At 34.6% G+C, this 17,284-nt stretch overlaps 1 protein-coding gene across 4 annotated transcripts in view; it reads right to left on the reverse strand.

Annotated features, from left to right (window-relative positions):
• KCNH7 (potassium voltage-gated channel subfamily H member 7) overlaps window positions 1-17,284 on the reverse strand; it is a 204,182-nt gene that overhangs the window by 82,943 nt on the left and 103,955 nt on the right. For 3 of the 4 annotated variants that reach the window (XM_088058811.1, XM_088058813.1, XM_088058812.1), the window contains exon 3: window positions 385-540. In XM_088058811.1, coding sequence (XP_087914937.1) covers window positions 385-540 — 156 coding nt within the window. Of the gene's footprint in view, window positions 1-380; window positions 541-17,284 lie in introns of all 4 variants that reach the window. The other variant, XM_005519743.3, reaches the window with a different exon arrangement.

Genomic DNA, 17,284 nt, shown 5'->3' on the forward strand with positions numbered 1-17,284 from the left:
TTTTACCAACTATTAATCAAATGCCACCAATTATTTTTTATAAAATACGAATATTCAATTTTCAGTAGGCTAAGATGAAATATTTGGGCTTCCCATTTGTAACTGATTTTTGTTAAGGGTAATGCACTTCTGTGGAAGGTTTTAGTTTTAATGTATTTATATGTCCTAGTACTATTCACAAGATCTGTGCTGTTAGTACTACCAAAGATCTGATAGATTATTTTACCAACATCTTGCAGTAGGTTTGCAACATTTAGCTTCTTATGATTTTGGATTATTGAGGCAATCAATGGGATTTCATCATTTTCTAACCTTATTGACAATGTTGATTACTTTGACAGATAAAAGTAGAGACAAGCAAACAAATTTTATTGAGCAACTTACGATTTACAAGTTTAGATGGTAATATTGGCTTGCACTTCTCAGGAGATGCCACATTCTCTTCATCTGTTACATACTCAAAATTAATAATAAACATCATTGCTACTCCCTCTTGATTTTTCACTGGAATTATGTGGGTGTTGCAAATGAAGGTAGATCCTGCAGATGGATTAAAAAAAAAAGGAAGAAATATATAAATGGAAGGAAAAATAATTTTTTTCACTTCAGTAAGTCTAGTTATGCCAACAGATAATGAAGAATATTTACTTGAATTCAGTAATTGAGCATCAAACATATTATTCTTTAAACAATAATGACAATTCTTGTTTAACGAAAAACAAAAAACAAAAAACCAATTTCATAGAAAGAAATACCACTGTTCATAATTTCCTGGAGCCTTACCTTTACGAAAAGGTGTCCTTTAAAATGGCAATTTTATTATTTGTTTGGGTTTTTTTTGTTCACTGGAAGTCCGTATAGATGGGCTTGTAATATGGAGACATTTAACACCAAAATTAGAAATGTGAACACTGTTTCAACCAGAGTCCTAGCAAAGAAAGCAAAACCTGATTCTTCTAAATGTTGAACATTCTTTAAGCATTTGGTTCTGTTACACAGGATGAGTCATGCATTAAGTATTTATGGATGTAAATATACCATTATTCTTATTTTAGCTCTTAGTCTTTTGGGGATTTAGGGAAATATTTAGGTTTGTGTTAAAAATGATATTTGTTTTATACTCCATCACAAAAATCTTCTGAACTGTGCTAATAATTTTCAATAACTTCCAGGAGGGTTTGACTTAAGTGTTATACACAATTTGAAGTATGAATTTAAAAATACCCTAGCTTTCACATGTAGGGAGCATACTCAGCCTATACTAAAAGTAATGGAGAGTGTAAACTTTCAATACCTCTGGTGCTCGGGATGTTCTTGTTTTAAAACCTAATTACAGATTTAAGGAGTTCTTTGTGTTACTTCTTCCACTATAGCATTAGAAGTTTTAGTTGACAAAGTCATTAGTTTTGATTTAATTATTTCTATTAACATTATAGAACATAGTGGTTTCAAAAATAATGTGATTGCTGTAAGCAATACAATAATGTGCTAAAAACTTCATGCAGACACAACTGTGAGATGGGGTCTTTCTGTGATAATTAGGTTTAATGTACATCATCTGCAATTTAGGTACTCAAATGCAATAATAACTGAAACTCGACAGCCTGTGCAATTTGACAAAAAACAGATATTGATCTAGATATTGCACAAGAATATTTTTTTTATTTGTTTCCACTGTGGAGAGAGATAATACAATTTTTATCATTACAACCAAGAACCAGATTCTGGCTTCTAATATTTAATGTAGTATTTGCTATAATGTGGTATATAGGGAGATTTGAGTTATGTATAAAATTGACATGCTGGCCTTTCAAGTTTTGCAGCTGCAACTTCCACCCATTTAATAAAACAGTTAAGCTGTGGCACTTGGCACAGTTTCCATGGTTACAAGCTCAATGACTTTAGTAAACAGAAAATAAGCAATTTAAGACTGTTCCATTAGAGCTAAAAATAGAAGTGCTGCAGGCCAACCATTGCAACATAGACTGGTTAAACAGAGGGTTTGGAGAGAATTTAGAATAATCTTTGTGGTTTTAGCTAACAAATAAAATACATACTCAGTTCAAAGAGTCAAAATTATGTTTATTGATTTGCTTGGAAGGAAATTATAGGGATGGCTTTGACATGGAGATTTATAGGCTGAGCAGGTATCCCCCAATATCTGGAAGTGGGTCTCGGCTGAGGCGAGCATGGCTTTGAATCACACTGAACTTCAGTGGATCAAATGTTTGTCATTATTTGCAAAGGAGGATGATGAGGACACTTCTTTAAAAACTTTTCTGCTTTTGAAGGCAAGGGTGTTTCAGCTTTTGAAATGCTTCCCACAGTGCTAAGTAATGACACTATTTCCCATTTGCGTAGAACATTCCGCCCTCAAGAATTTACAAACCTCATTTGTATTGGAACTAGGGATTTACATCTCTGGGGAGATGCAGGAGTTGTTTAACAGTCCACAGCTTAAGAACATGGCAATAAGAGCAGAGAATTGAAAATTTCAGCTGTATGTAGAAATATTTCAGAGACAAAAAATAAGAAAGGTTCATATGTGGTTTAATTTAGCATGGCTTCTTTGGAGACCAAATACACCACAGACTAGTAAGTCCACTGTAGTTCATCAGTCTGAAGTTTTTCCAAGAAACCCAGGCTTTTTTAGAGGAAAGGAATGTTTACTTTTTTTGTATGACTGAAAGTGGGATGCTGCAAGTTAACCAAAATATAATGACAGTCGCAGTCACTGTCTGTGACACTGTTAGTGTTTGTCTTTAGTACAGACACTGCTATCTTCTATACACTTATCAGTATCTAGCTCTATTGAAGAGACAATAAGGAAATATAAAATTCAAAATAGAAAGGAATACCCTGGTGTGATTTTAAAATAAATGATGAATACAAAGAAGTAACAGTGGCAAATTCAAAATATAAGCTTTGAGTTGTTAGAGTTGATAGCAATAAAGAAATAATAAGAAGCAGCTTGTTTACAAACAATCTTAATCAGTATTTGCACTCTGGCATCCCACTGCTCTTCATTGCACTCAGCATGTTTTTCCTGTTTTGTCTCCATGCTGAATATTTCAAAAGTAAGACATGCTTCTGATGAGCATTAAAAATGGTAATGTAGTTTTTGGAATTTGCATTTCTTATCTAACAGCACCGGGCAAGTGGATGATTTAAGGAGAAGAACTAAGAAAATTATACCTTTATAATTAATAAATTCAATATCCAGAAATATATCTGAATTTTCTCATGATTAATAATTACTGAGGAGTAATAATGAAATATACCTGTTTTGCTCTTTTGTTAACATCATTGGAGATGATAGAGGACAAGCTGGATATTTTCTTGGCAGCTTGAATTGCATGGTTATAGGGACTTGTTTTATTTTATTTAAAACATTGTAAAGCCCACTGTTTCATCTAGTTAAATTAGTGGGAAAATATCCATATGGGAAGAATAGATTTCGCTCCCCTATTTCCTGTGTGGATATGATGTATGATTCCATAGTTATGTATTCAACAGTATAATTTCACAAGACCATACAGCCTTGTGTGAAACAAGTAACTGCCAAAATAGATACACAAGTGACAATAAATATTTAAGAAATAATGGCTTAGGGTATATTAGGGTTATATAAGGATATATTGCACCCTTTCAGCAATTCTGATGAAGGAAAACCTATTTAACTATCTGTCTGCATAGTGTTTAAAGCTGACTTGCTTCAAGAGAGCAGTGCAAGGCTGGCACATCAAGCCAATTAATGTGGTTCGTAAACTTTATTTACCTTTCCAGTGATTTTTTACAGAAGATTTTAGGGCAGATTTTTATCAGACTGCATCTTCTGGATACAACTGCATTTGTTTATTAGAATTGTGGAAGTTCCATTTATAAGCAGTTTGGAGAGGACATTTCAAATGATACAACAATGAAGACACTCCAAATTCTCCTATGAAAATCTCTGACAAGTAAACTTTGAAAAATGACAAATTCAAAACAACAAATTTGATTCAGCCTTCCTGGGAACAAAATTTTCACAGGCCATTTTATAGGCCAAGCTTAAAGGATCCCTGAAAAATTAGACAGTGGCACGTAGGTAATTATCCTAATTCTGCAGAATTGCCATGGTGCACACTACAGGAACCTTTCAAAATTCATCATCATTCAGGATGGCTCTGGAACTCTCTTGCCCTGAACGGGTTTTACAGTTGCTATCTGCATTTCACCATTTAAAAATTTAGACTCCTGCACGCAGTACCAATTTGAGGACAGCCTTCAGAAGGTCGAGACCGGTTTCAATATATTTTGGAACCAATCATGGCTCCCTGTGCCAAAGAATTTATGACTTCTCAGATATTTTTTTGTTACTAGAGCTGCTGTAGACAACAGACTAAGGCTATAGAAAGAAAAAGTACTGAATATGTCCTCTGCATGTATGTAGAAATTTTTTTGCAGGGTGACCTCATACCCGAGTTTCCTAGGACTGTGATAATTTTTTATTTCTATGACCTATAGTAATCCAATGTAGGTATCTCTACAATCCATAGTCACTTCTGCTCATTTAAAATTGAAGATGACAAAGAATAAATCAAAACATAACAGAGAAGGAGCCAACAACAGCTTGCCTACTAGAACAAGACCAAAGACAGTCAAAAAATAGAGGCAAGGATAATCTGCATTTCCAGATCTAGACAGTCCTGTTAGCTGTTTGCAAGACAGCTCTGAAGAAAACATGTCTGTGCTACCAAAATTTTATGGTAATACAGGAACAAGAGAAAGATTCTGGATATTCTTTGTGCTTTTATAAAATAATCACTATTTTTATTGTAGAAATAAATACCCTCCACTGCCCTCAATAGTATTCACACTTTGCCATCAAAACAAGTGCTCAAAATGTCTTCTTTTCGAGGCATAAACTTAAAACTACCAATTATAGTAGAAATGCAATTAAATATATTTCATATTTAATTGTGTACAAAGCTTAGTCTTAATTCTATCACCATTTTACTGAAAGGGGGCACAGAAAAGTCCACATATCTCCCATTTTGTTAGTAATGAAGTGAAATGTCTTCATAGATGCTTTTTTTGACTAGTTACTGTGACATTATTATAGTGAGATCACTATTATAATAATCAGAAACAATATTTCTCTGTTAAGCAAGAGTTGACTTTTGTAAATACAAGGAACACTACGCAATAAAACATAACCAATCTTATTTTGTTATCCTATGTCCGTGTTTATAGCCTTATTTGTCCTTTTAATGTAGCATGGCTTATGGGGATTGCCCAGTGTAAATAAGAACTTACCTGGGGAAAGAAAAAGGCAGCTAATCTCAGGGAGAATTAATGCAGAAGATCAGAACACCTTTTCTGTCTTTGCCTATTCATTATGAAATCTTCATCTGTGGGATCAGAAGTCAAAGCATGGCTTTCTACTGACTTCTAAACTTCACAAATTCAATATTCTCTTCCTTCCTAATGGCCAAAAACCTCCATTGCTTTTTAATTCTTTCAGCTTGGGGATGGTTTTGGAAAGGTGTAATACTTTTCCAGGCAGAACATAAAGGGAATTTAATAAAATTAAATTTGTGTGCTAGTCTTGGGAAAGGAAATACTGTCCCACTTTGTGCAGACATTCAGGAAGGCTGAGACAGTGATCCACCATGCCCAGCATTCAACTAGTAACAAGGCCCTTGGGACCATGTGAAATGCAGTTAATAAAAGTCTTGTTCTCTGGCCTAAACTGCTGTTTATAATCAATTTTATCACTAAATGCTGGCAGATAAAGGACATAGACATGTTTTTAATATGGAGTGAGGAAAAGTCAAAGGAACTGTGCAATAGAGGAATTACTTGTAAGGCAAGGTGGTAAGGGACATAAAATATCTTGTGAAATAAAGCTGTTGGTTGCACATTGCTTCTAAGATTTTCACATTCCTGAAATGCCCTAAGAATAGGGAGAATATTGATATTTTATACAGCTTCGTGTGAGATGTAGTTTTAGATTTATTCCTTGTTGTTCCATAGCTACTTTCAGCCTAACTTAAAAAAAAAGAAATGGAAGCAAGCCAAAACCTTTGTTTTTCCTATGTGTTGTCAAGGTTCTGATAACAAAAATTTAAAAACTTGTTTTAGAAAACAAATATTGTGAATGGTGCAGAAGAATGACATCTGAAATTTACTGGTTGTAAGTTATTAATATGAGGCCAGTATAGCAAAGCATTTTGTATTCTTGAAAGGTTATAGACAAAGAGAAAGAAAGAGAAACAGCACCCAGGGAATATTTGCTCTGCTTTGTGTGGTTTTTGTGACTTATCCCTGAAGAAAGTCCTTTCTTGTATGCTTAAAATTCAGAAGCCTATTTACTTCCACTTTGAAGTCCACTCTAAGCAAACACTGTGTTAGGTGATGTTTAGTTGGCATTTAGGGACAATTACACTGGGGATGTGTATTGAATATTCAAGCAAAGCCAGTCTGTCAAATAATGAGGCATGATGTGTATTGTGATGTGGGGACTCAACATGACCAATCAAGGACTTAAGATCCAATTCTTTCTGTTTCTATTCAAGCATAAGTCCGGAACACTGCAGTATGTTATAAAGAATATTGTTTTCAACAATGCGAAGTTTTACTTTCATTCTAAAATCATGTGAAGAAGTCTATTCCTGTAATGCTATGTTGAAAATAGTCATGCAAAATTTCACATGGTTTTATGCTAAAGGGGTCCTTTAGCAGCAAATACTTTAGCAAACCTATTTTTCTGTTAACTAAAATTAAACTAACTTCTGTTAGCTGAAAGTATTTATTAACAGATTTTCACACTTTAGTCTTGTTTATACAATAAAAATGAGTGGAAGAAGGACTGAATCTGCCTTGAGAATATTTCCCAGCACTTTGTGATGTAGAACCATGTCTCTGGAGACAGATACCACATAATTACTTGCTCAACTCAGTAACAACCCCATGAAAGTTATATTGGACAAATACTTCTGTCTGTTTGCACCTGCAGCTTTTTTCATCTTTGCCATTGGTGTCACTTATTCAGACCTTTGGAGACATCTGATTTGTAAACACCCTATTTAAATTTCGTCAAAACTTTGGCTTATAGGAAAGAATTATCCTTGGATGTTCCTTTCTTGCCTTCCTTGCATTTGTTATGTATCTGCACACATAAGGAATAGGAGAAAATTTGATGCTAAAGATGATTATATTGGTAGCCACAAAAAGCATCTATTCTGGGAATCCCAGTTTGCAATGTAAGTGTTGCCCTTCAATGTGTACTAGTATAATTTTACTTTCTTCTAAAGGTGTTAAGACTGAGACATGAAAAGGTTTTTAATCAAACCAGCATTAGAAATTAATGAAGAAATTAAGGATAACTCAAAGAATCTCTTGATCCCATTTTCTCAATTGAATTAGTAGATAACAGCCCCACAATATTAAACTGTGTCTCATAAATTTCCATACAGAACTTTGGGCAAGTTATTATACAATTCTCTTTATCTTTCACCTTCATTTTCTGAGCTGTGTCTGTATGTTACCATTTTCCAATTCCATCTGACTGAAAATGAGCCACCGTGAGTGGCAAGGATGGGGAATTCACACGTTTCCTATATCTGTGTGATTGTCTATTCTGAAAGACTCACTGCAGAAAACAATTAAAAATAGATGGCAGATTGAAATGTATTATATCCCTTTTGAATTGAATAGCTATGTTTAAGGGCATGGATAGAGACAAGAGGAATGCATTTGGCTGATATTTATTAGGGACCTTACAGTGATTAAATGGGACCTACTTCCTTTGACATTTTAATCCACCTTCCTTAGCAAACATTCATTCTGTCACTGAAATGGTTGCTGGTACTAAGATTTGATGTATAGGACCATTTATGTTTTATAAGGTATTAACTTACATTGTTTAAAGGAAGAATTTTTAAAGTAATAAACTAAGAAAAAAATTGCCCTCTGTGGAATCTGTGGACATGTTCATTACTGGACTGGCAAATATGTATATCTCATTTGCTCTCCTTTTAATCCCATTTGTAATATAATTAAATTGGCAGATAGAATACTGTTCAATTGCTCATTCCAGGATTTCTTAGGCTACACCTGCATTGTTAAAATTATTGCTAAGATCCTAATTGTACTATGTACACCTACACTAATAGGCTATGGTGATTAATTGTAATGCTGAAAACATTTTTTAAGGGAGGGAAATTTCCTGCTTTGTTGTTTAAGTGTCTATAAACGTAGAGAAGATAGAGAGCAATTAAGTATTTGGCAAGGAAAGAAAAATGAAATTAAGTAGTGACATATTTATAAAGAAAAGAGCAATAAAAAAGCATAGAGTGAAAAATGTTGAAAACTGTACATGGAAGGTAAAGATTTGTTTAGGTTCCAGGCTGCCTGTAGAATAATTCTATTGAAAGCACAGCTGGGCCAAGATAGTCTATTGCAAGATAGACTTTTTTCTGTCTTAGCTCACCTTAAAACTACATTTGAGTTTTGTTAGAGGGAATTTGTCTAGAGCACAGACTGAAGTCAGGAGGCCTGGTTCTGACAGTCAGTCTTGAACATTCAAGCTGATCTTTCTTAGAGATACAAGCTTGCACATGCACAGTCGGGGGAAAGCTGCATCTGAAATTGTTTTCTGGATGGGTTCTCATTACTGGCAGTTTGGAAAGATGGTATGTTCAAATATGACTGTTATTTGGAATAGTTCAGGCCCTAAACTTAGTCTAAAATCTTTTCCATGTTGTCTTCAAGTAAGGAGCAAATGTATTACTTCTGAAAAGCAATGTCTGTGACTTGTTAATGGGATCTTTCTGTCTGCATATGCAGTTGAACATTTTGGGCCCAGTTCCTTGCACCTATGTAAAGTTTCTGAGTGCACACTGTATTACCTGATGCTAAGAAGTCAGACATGGAAGGTCAGAACAGATTGCAGAGGGTACATCTATGAAAAAAACCTTAATTATTAAGCCTGTAAACGCTTTGCAAATCAACTGTAAAATAACTGAGGAAGATTTTTTTGGTCTTTTGTGTTGTATCCGTTGCAGACTATGTGAAAGAGGCAAATCCAGTGCTTCTCATCTTATTTTCTTAGTATAAATACTTCTTTTGCAGACCCTTGTCACATAGTTATAGTGAATGCAAAATATACTACACTTGATGAATATCATAACTGAAGATTTTAACAGCAAAACATTGCAAAAAAGTGCTATTTATGAAAGAAACTGAAATATTTCACTGAGAAATTTTCAAAATTAATTATTTATTATTTTTAAAAGATGATGTAAAATTTTTTTTTTCTACATTTCGCATCACAGTCCTGTGAGAAAAATGTGAAATGTTTTTAAATGTGAAATTTACTGATAGTATATTAAGAAGAAATTTTCAGGATTAACAGTGAATAGTAAATTCAGTTTGCTCAACTGTGTGGTATACTTGAACTGAGGACATTTTAAAAAAGAGAGTTTTTTTTTTTAGATACTAAAACTTGACTAGAGTTTTCTGTCTATTAACAAAAGAGAACTCAGAATGTAAATCTTAAAACATATAGCATCCCAATAAGGGACAATTATAAAAAATTACCAATGTCCAATGTCACTGGACATAAGTGAGTACCACCAGAGAAGGGTCAGTGACGAAAGATCATATTCATTTCTGAAATTGAAGTGGTGGGTAAAAACAACCTTGGTTCAAATAACAATAATGCAGCACTATATTTTTAGTGGTACTAACAGACATTTGTATTAGATTAAGCAATTTTCAATAATTTTTGAGTCTTTGTCAAGAAAGAGAATTGTATTTAGGGAAGGTCAGGATAGGAACTGCATTAATTCACCAGAATTATGTGCATTTAGAATAGGTTTTAAAACAACTAGTTTTCATTGTGAAAATGCTTTGATTTGTTTTTCATTCACATTTTCAGGAAGCTTATTTAGAGAATTGCACCAAACAAATACCAGAAGAATAGTTCAAGATGAAAAACATTCATAGGACACACATAGATATTTTCTCCCACATTTTTTTAACAGAAAAATTGCAGAATCCCAATGTCTGTTCCAAAACATTTTGTGATAATTTCAAATTTAAATATACTTTACACAAAAATCTTTGCAAGAACAATGAGGTGAGAAATAATGGTTCTAATTTCTTGTTTTCAGTTAGTTGGCCAAGCGTTAGGAAATATTTAATTATATGTGCTAAACATGAAGATGACTTTTTTCTTTACTTTTCCCCCCTCAATTTCTTTATTTCCAATCTATAGTTCTTTTTTTCCTCCTAGATATTAATTTCTAAACCCTCATTAAAAGGTATGCACCTCTGGGCATTAAACTGAGAAATGTCTTATTATGTTCATGTGAAAATGAATCTCAGGTTTGTTGAATATTGCCCATCTTGCAGAAAATGTGCAGACTAAGACTTTTTTTGTGAAAGTAACCTCATTTATTTCCCCAAATGAAACTACATAAACTATTTTAAGAACTAACTGAATAACCTTGTAAAGCAGAATGGAACAGAAAAAAACCCAAACAAAATCAACATCAAACCACAAAATGAAACCCACAGAATTCCTCCAGAACTCCATTTTTGTAATTTGTTTCATTTATTCAAGGTATTGGTCCTGAATACAATAAGAAGTAAAAAAGTCATTCAGATTCTGTCCTTTGACACTGCCATTTCAGGGAGAGGACAGGGATTTTTTTGTCATACAGTTATTAAAATATATCAAAAAGAAGAAGTCATTAAATGGCCATACAGTCTGAAGGGCGATACAGAAAAACAGATCAACAGCAGGTCCTCTTAGGCAAAAGGGAAATGCTGTAATTTCTGCAAATTTTCACAAGTGCAATGTACATTCAGTTCCACTGGCCACATGGAAGGAGTACCATTTTCTAAATATAGGTGCCTTTCTTATTGAAATCATACCCTTGGAAAATCATACTCATGGGAACATACCCTTCCTGATATTTTCTAAGTGAATTGATCATGAGTAGCTTGAAATACACAACCCTAAACTTGTAAAAAAAAATAAATTATGTCATTGTATACAGGGTCAGTTGTAAAATCACTGTGTGTGTTACAGTGATTTATGGTAATCCAGCAGAATGTATCTAAAGGGGAATAATGGCCAGACACAAAGTGAGGGGTTCTTGTTGCATTCAGTAACTATTACAATGTCTTGGTAACAGGGACAATGATGTAGAAACCCTCATCAGTGGGAAAGTCAACCCTGAAAGCTGATGGAAGTAATCATGCGACTTGGGTCACATAACAAATGAATGTAACCTCCCAGGACAAAGAAAGTAGTGGCATTTGGGAGTTCTTTGTAACACAAAATAATGGGATTTTGAATGCACATTAATAAATGTGGTGGGAGGTCTATGTAAAGAAGGTTTTTCAAACTCACCAGCAAAATATTAAAATTCTTGTAAAAATAAAAAGAACCTGTTTCCTGGTGCAAAATCTCCAAGCCATACATAATGTATTTTTAATTCAAGTTCTCATTAGAACTGATAAATATGAATAATTTACTGGACTAGAAATTCATGGCTGCCCTCGGGGTGGTTTTCATGACCTGATTGCAATCAGTTTAGACAAACAAAGAACAATCCCAAGCAGTAAAATAGTGGTTCTAAATGGGTAATTTTTTATGTTTGAGAAAAATGTAAGCAGAAATAATTGGGAGGAGAAGTCAGACAAACATATGAATGAAAAATTGCAATTCTTAATGAGAATGCTAAATAACTAAAGAGTAACAATTCAAAGGTGCCAAAGATCTTAACAAGTCCATCTGCACTGAGTGCAAAAGTAAGGGTAATAAATAGGGATTAAAAACTATACAGTGAATGGAGAATGGAGAAAGTAAATACACATCTGTGGAAACCGAGAGGTATGAAATACCTCAAGCGAAGAGAAGAATGTGACAACTAAGGAGACTAATGAGAGTAAGTGAATACTCTCATTAGTGAATACAAGAAGCAAAAAAATAGCTCCAGTAATAGGAAGAAATTTTTTACTCTGAAGGTACTGAGGTCCTGGAACAGGTTTCCCAGAGAAGCTGTGGATGCCCCATCCCTGGGAGTATTCAAGACCAGGCTGGATGGGGCTTGAGTAACCAGTTCTAATGGAAGGTATCCCTGCCCATGTCAGGGGGATTGGAGGGAGAGGCTCTTTAAGGTCCTTTCCAACACAAGCCTTTCTATGATTCTATGATTGTGCCAGCATCCATGAAAGGGATATAGTGGCAATGAAATGACTGTATGGCAGTAAACCTGACATAAGTTGTAAGCAAAAGAAGGAAACCTATGATGTTAGATTAATTTAAGAAAGAATACCTGACAGAAAAGTAATTACTGTCACTCAGTGTGGTAATGCAGACGTTATTAATGGATAAGAAATCTCATTTGATACTTATATTCTTTGTATAAAAAATAAATCAAGTAGTCATTACAGACATATGCATTTGTAAGGTAGTCTACTGACTTTTATGCAATATTCTAATAAAGCAATAGCACTATAATTGTAAAAAGCTCATTACATAGTTTGCAAATTGTCTGAGAGATTCCAAAAAGTCATTAATGGAGGACCACAATTCAATGCCAGTTTCTAGTAAAAGTCCACTGAAATGACCACAGTAGAATTAATTTGCTTTGAAAAGATCTGAAGAAAATATGAAATCCTTCTATAAAATGCAAGGATGCTTCATAAACCAGTTGTGAAGTGGCTAATGATATGTTAATGAGTCAAAATAGAAGCATTTAAATTATTCTGTAAGTGGGACATAAAATGCAAAAAATGCATTATGAAATGGTAAATTTAGTCAGACAGTTAAAGAACCAGGGCATGTAGGCTGAAATGAAAAAAGATAGCTATAGCCTGGAATGTACCATCTCACAAAAGAAATAATAGGATAATATGTAAGACTGGTGAACACTGCCTGAATAAAGAAATAGAATAAGAACTTGACCTTTCCCTATGTATGTATGGCACTTAGAGGACTGAAACTGGATTGCTGCATACATCTTCTGGCATCTGAATTCTTAAAGTCCATTGAAAAATGGAACAGGGCATAAAAATGACCAGAAGAATAGCATTCTTCAGAATGGTGTGAATCTTAAAGGTGTCAATCTGTTGTTTAGTGAAAAGTGATTTGAGATGTGACTTGCATTACAATCAGTAACTTAATGGAAGGAGTATTGAATATTAAAGAGCTGTTGAGTGTAGCAGAAAGAGCCTAAATGTCTTCAAGGTAAACCAGATAATTCAAGCTGATAATTCTGTATCCTCTGGATACAGAAGATCAGAGGAAGCAGAGGTTATCCATCTCTTTGTGTTTTTAAATAAAGACTGGAAGGAACAGACAAGTCCTTCTATTGAACATACCATCTACATAATATTCATCTTCATAAAATTCTAATGTTTCTTCTGACCATCTCATTTTAATCAAAGAGGAATGTCCTAACTTTGCTCTGAATACACAGTGCTCCAAGAACCAAGATGCTGCCCTTGTCCTTCTTGTGCTTGGGACTGAAATTTCATGTGCTCTCCTTAGTCAATTGGTAACACTTCAAAAGTGGATCATGATTTTGTCAGATTTCAATGTTCTGATCTTTGTAAGAGGTGGGATCCCAGTGGAAGCAAGGCCAGGTGACATGGGAAGAATACAGAGAGACTACCGGCCACTGTAGGGAGACATTTTGTATGGTCATAGCTCAATTTGAGTTGATGATCCTGATGTGTCCCTTCCCACACAGTATATTCTATGATTAAATGATTCCATGGGATCCCATTTGACCATCTTTTGGCATATCCTTTTGCAATCATGATATAGCAGTGGAATAAATTCACAAAGCATGATTCCTAACTTCTTCGTCTCTCCTGCTAACAGACATAGCAGCAGGTGGCTGTGGGATGTGCATGCCTGTTTTTCATACAGATGCATCAGCAGTGCTAAGTCAGTACTCTACAGTGCAATGTGGAGGTGCTGTGCCTCTGTTTTTCTCATTCTTTCCTCATCAGCAAAGGGCAGCAGTTCCCAACACTGACCCTCCCAATAGTGATTGCTGGAGAATGTGTTTGGCTGTCTGGCCTGCATTAGCTGCTCAAATAGCAGTTTCCTATCTCCTTTAGGAAAAAGGCACAGGACAGATGGTGATGCAGGGTGAAAGCACTTTTGGTGCAAAATCATTATCATTAACTACATCTCCCCACAAACAATATATATTTATCTGTCAGAATGAAATCTCCCTTGTGAAATGTTAAAATTTTCCTTTGCAATAACTCTTAAAATAAATGCTCTTTTTATCTACTAACAACTCTACCTGATTAACTAAGAGTGTAAATGTTCCTGGACATTACAGTGGAATTTATTCTTTATTTTTGAAAGTAAATCCAGCTTAACATCCCCTAACCTTCACAGAAAGCTCATGTTCTTAGGTTGGAATCATGCCCTTAGTATCCATACTTGATGGCTTCACATGATGTCCTGACTACCCATATGTATGTCCATCTGTTAGGCTGGCATGGTGCCCTCCCACAAGCTGCTGGGCTTTGGCCCTAGGACATTGCTGAGGGCTGAATGCTTACTTAAATACTTATGTGACTTCCTGTCTGTGTGGGCATGTGCGTGTGTGTGCTGTAACCCTCCGGCTTCTAATGGACAGGATGGAAGGTATTTGCCTAATTTGCTTCAGGCAAAACAGTCTAAATGCAACCTAGAATATCTTTAGATAGGGGTGTTTTTGGTAGAAAAACTGTAAGCAATTCCATGGAGTCAGTTGGATTTTCCAACCTAAGTATGTAAATCTAAACAGTTTACTAACAAAGCACTGCTTTTTCTTAGGAAGAAATGCAAATTCTACAGGGGGAAAAAAAAGCCAATGGTATATAGCAATTTTGAGACAGACCATTAACAGACACAAAAATGCAGTTTTCATGTGCTAAACACTAAATGGAGGTGGATTTAGAAAGGTATCCTTCCTAAAAGGCTGGAGTTTTGAAAGTCTTCACATAGTATTTCAGCTTGCTTATCATGATTTTATTTTGCCAGCTTTGTTTTTCAAGTTGAAAAATTGTGCTTTTCTTATCAAATGCTTCTGGGTGGTATCTAGTTCAGAGCACACATCCAGACTCAATCCACATAAGCAAAATGTGTGATTCCAAAGTCCTGTCTCTGCAAATCCTACAGCTATTGACTCAGGCTCTCCTCCAGGAGATGCTCTGCCTGCTGCTTTTCCTTTCAATCACATATGCATGCTTCCTAAGAGATCCTATTAGGCTGTAGATCCCTTAGCATCTCTTGTCAAATTTACTACACAGCACACACAGTTTTGACTTCTGATTTACTACTGGGACAACAGAGGAAAGGAAAAATATAGGTGCAGCAGAGGATTTTCTGGGGCAAAATCACTGAAAACCCAAATGAATATTTTTGCAAATGAATACAATTTTTTTCTGAAATATATTTTCTAATGTTTTCTGGAAGATGAAACTGGTTGCTGCTGACAGAAAGACCGTGCTCTGCCTCATTTACTTTTGTGGGGGTCAATGGCACATTCATTCCACTCATGAACCTTTCTGTAGGAAAAGGAAAGAATAAGACACGGAGTTTAAGGTCTATTGTTTGCCATCTTGACTTTCAGTTTCCTGCAACAGTCCACCAGCCTTCCTTGGATATCTGTTTCAAATGCCTTGCAGTAACTTGCTTAAGATATAACATGCTTCAGGCACAATGCAAAATGGAATTCATAATATTAAATGATGCAATGTTCACAGCCACAGCCCATTCTTGTCAAACTGCATGTTCCATGTGCTGGTTCTTAAGACAACTTTAATAATTTGTTTAGGTATTTGTATGAGAAATTAATTCTGCTTATAATTCTGTTCTTTTTTTAATGGGCTAAATTATAATGAAATGCTGGCTAATAATCAAGAGTAAGAAATCTTGATGCTAAGTCGTCATGTATCCAGTCTTGAAAATATCCTTTAGCAGAAACCTGTCAAATATAAGTCAAAGCATATTTATCTCATAATAATCTATTTGCTGAATTTAAACCTTGATTATTTGGAAGTTTAATAACTCTAGACGTTGGTTATCCTTCAGCTGGTTAAACTGACAACCCTTAGCAACTGAGCAATGCTTACTTAGTATTTTTAAAGCAACTCCATTTTAGATTTGTTGCCTCTATTGAACTTTATAAAAAGTAGGGATGTGTGACATGTAAATTAGTGCCTGGTAATTTTAAGGAATTCAGTGTTTTAATTGTACAGTGCCCTTGAACTTACGCACATTGAAATCATGCACAGTGCACACACTATACACAAAGCACTGTAATCAAAGGTCAGGATCATCTGATACCTTTTATTGTGTAACTGTTCTGTTTACAGCTGCATTGTTCAGCTCAAATTTTTAGATTGACTTTCTTCCAAAGTTCTAACTTTGTGAAAGTACTGCATAGAAACAGTAAGTTATTCATCATAATAAGACAAGAGGGTATTTATGATGAGGAACTGGAAAAAAACCTTATCTCCGGTTATTCTGAATTATCTTCTACAGGTTGTACATATATCTCAGGGAAACTAGTCCTAATAGGCAATAGTTAAATACCCTATATGGATTCTTGAATATTTTATTCATGATATGCAAGACTGAGCAGTTAAAAAAAGGAACAGTAAAATAATAAGAAACATAAGTGCAGAAAATAACAGTCAAACATTCATATTGTAGCTTCCTCGTAACATTAAAGTTTTGTAGATGAACTCTAGATTTATTTTCTTACATGCCTGAGATTACATTATTTTTATAAGATTTAAAAAGTTGCACAGATTTTATGTGCTGATTGGGTCACCTTTAAGACAAGAAACTAAAATGTGTAAATTACATTCTATTGCTGTAATTTCTGACAATTTTTAAATGGTCTGTTTATTTTAAGGTAATAATTTTTTAATATACACAATATGTATTATTCTGTGCGGTGAAACCATTACAGCCTGTGTTAAGCTCATCCTTTTCAAATTGCAGTAGATAAATCTGTGGTAATCTTTGCAAGTATGGCATAGAACATGTTATAAATACCACAAGAAGGGCAAAATTTACTGTGCAGTAAAGGTCAAAGTGATAAAACCAATAAAGAGTATAATGAAGCCCATTGGCTGTGATTCAGCTGGACACTTATGCAGATGACAATTTTTTAGCTTGTGAGAAGTCCCATTGATTTAAGTGTCCTGCTGAATATGTCAGCAATTTGTACTTTGTACATTAATTTGTTTATCTTTATATTATTTC

This window comes from Pseudopodoces humilis, chromosome 8 (assembly GCF_049639895.1).
Source record: "Pseudopodoces humilis isolate 2021_Gansu_Grassland_sample_001 chromosome 8, ASM4963989v1, whole genome shotgun sequence".
NCBI lineage: Eukaryota > Metazoa > Chordata > Aves > Passeriformes > Paridae > Pseudopodoces > Pseudopodoces humilis.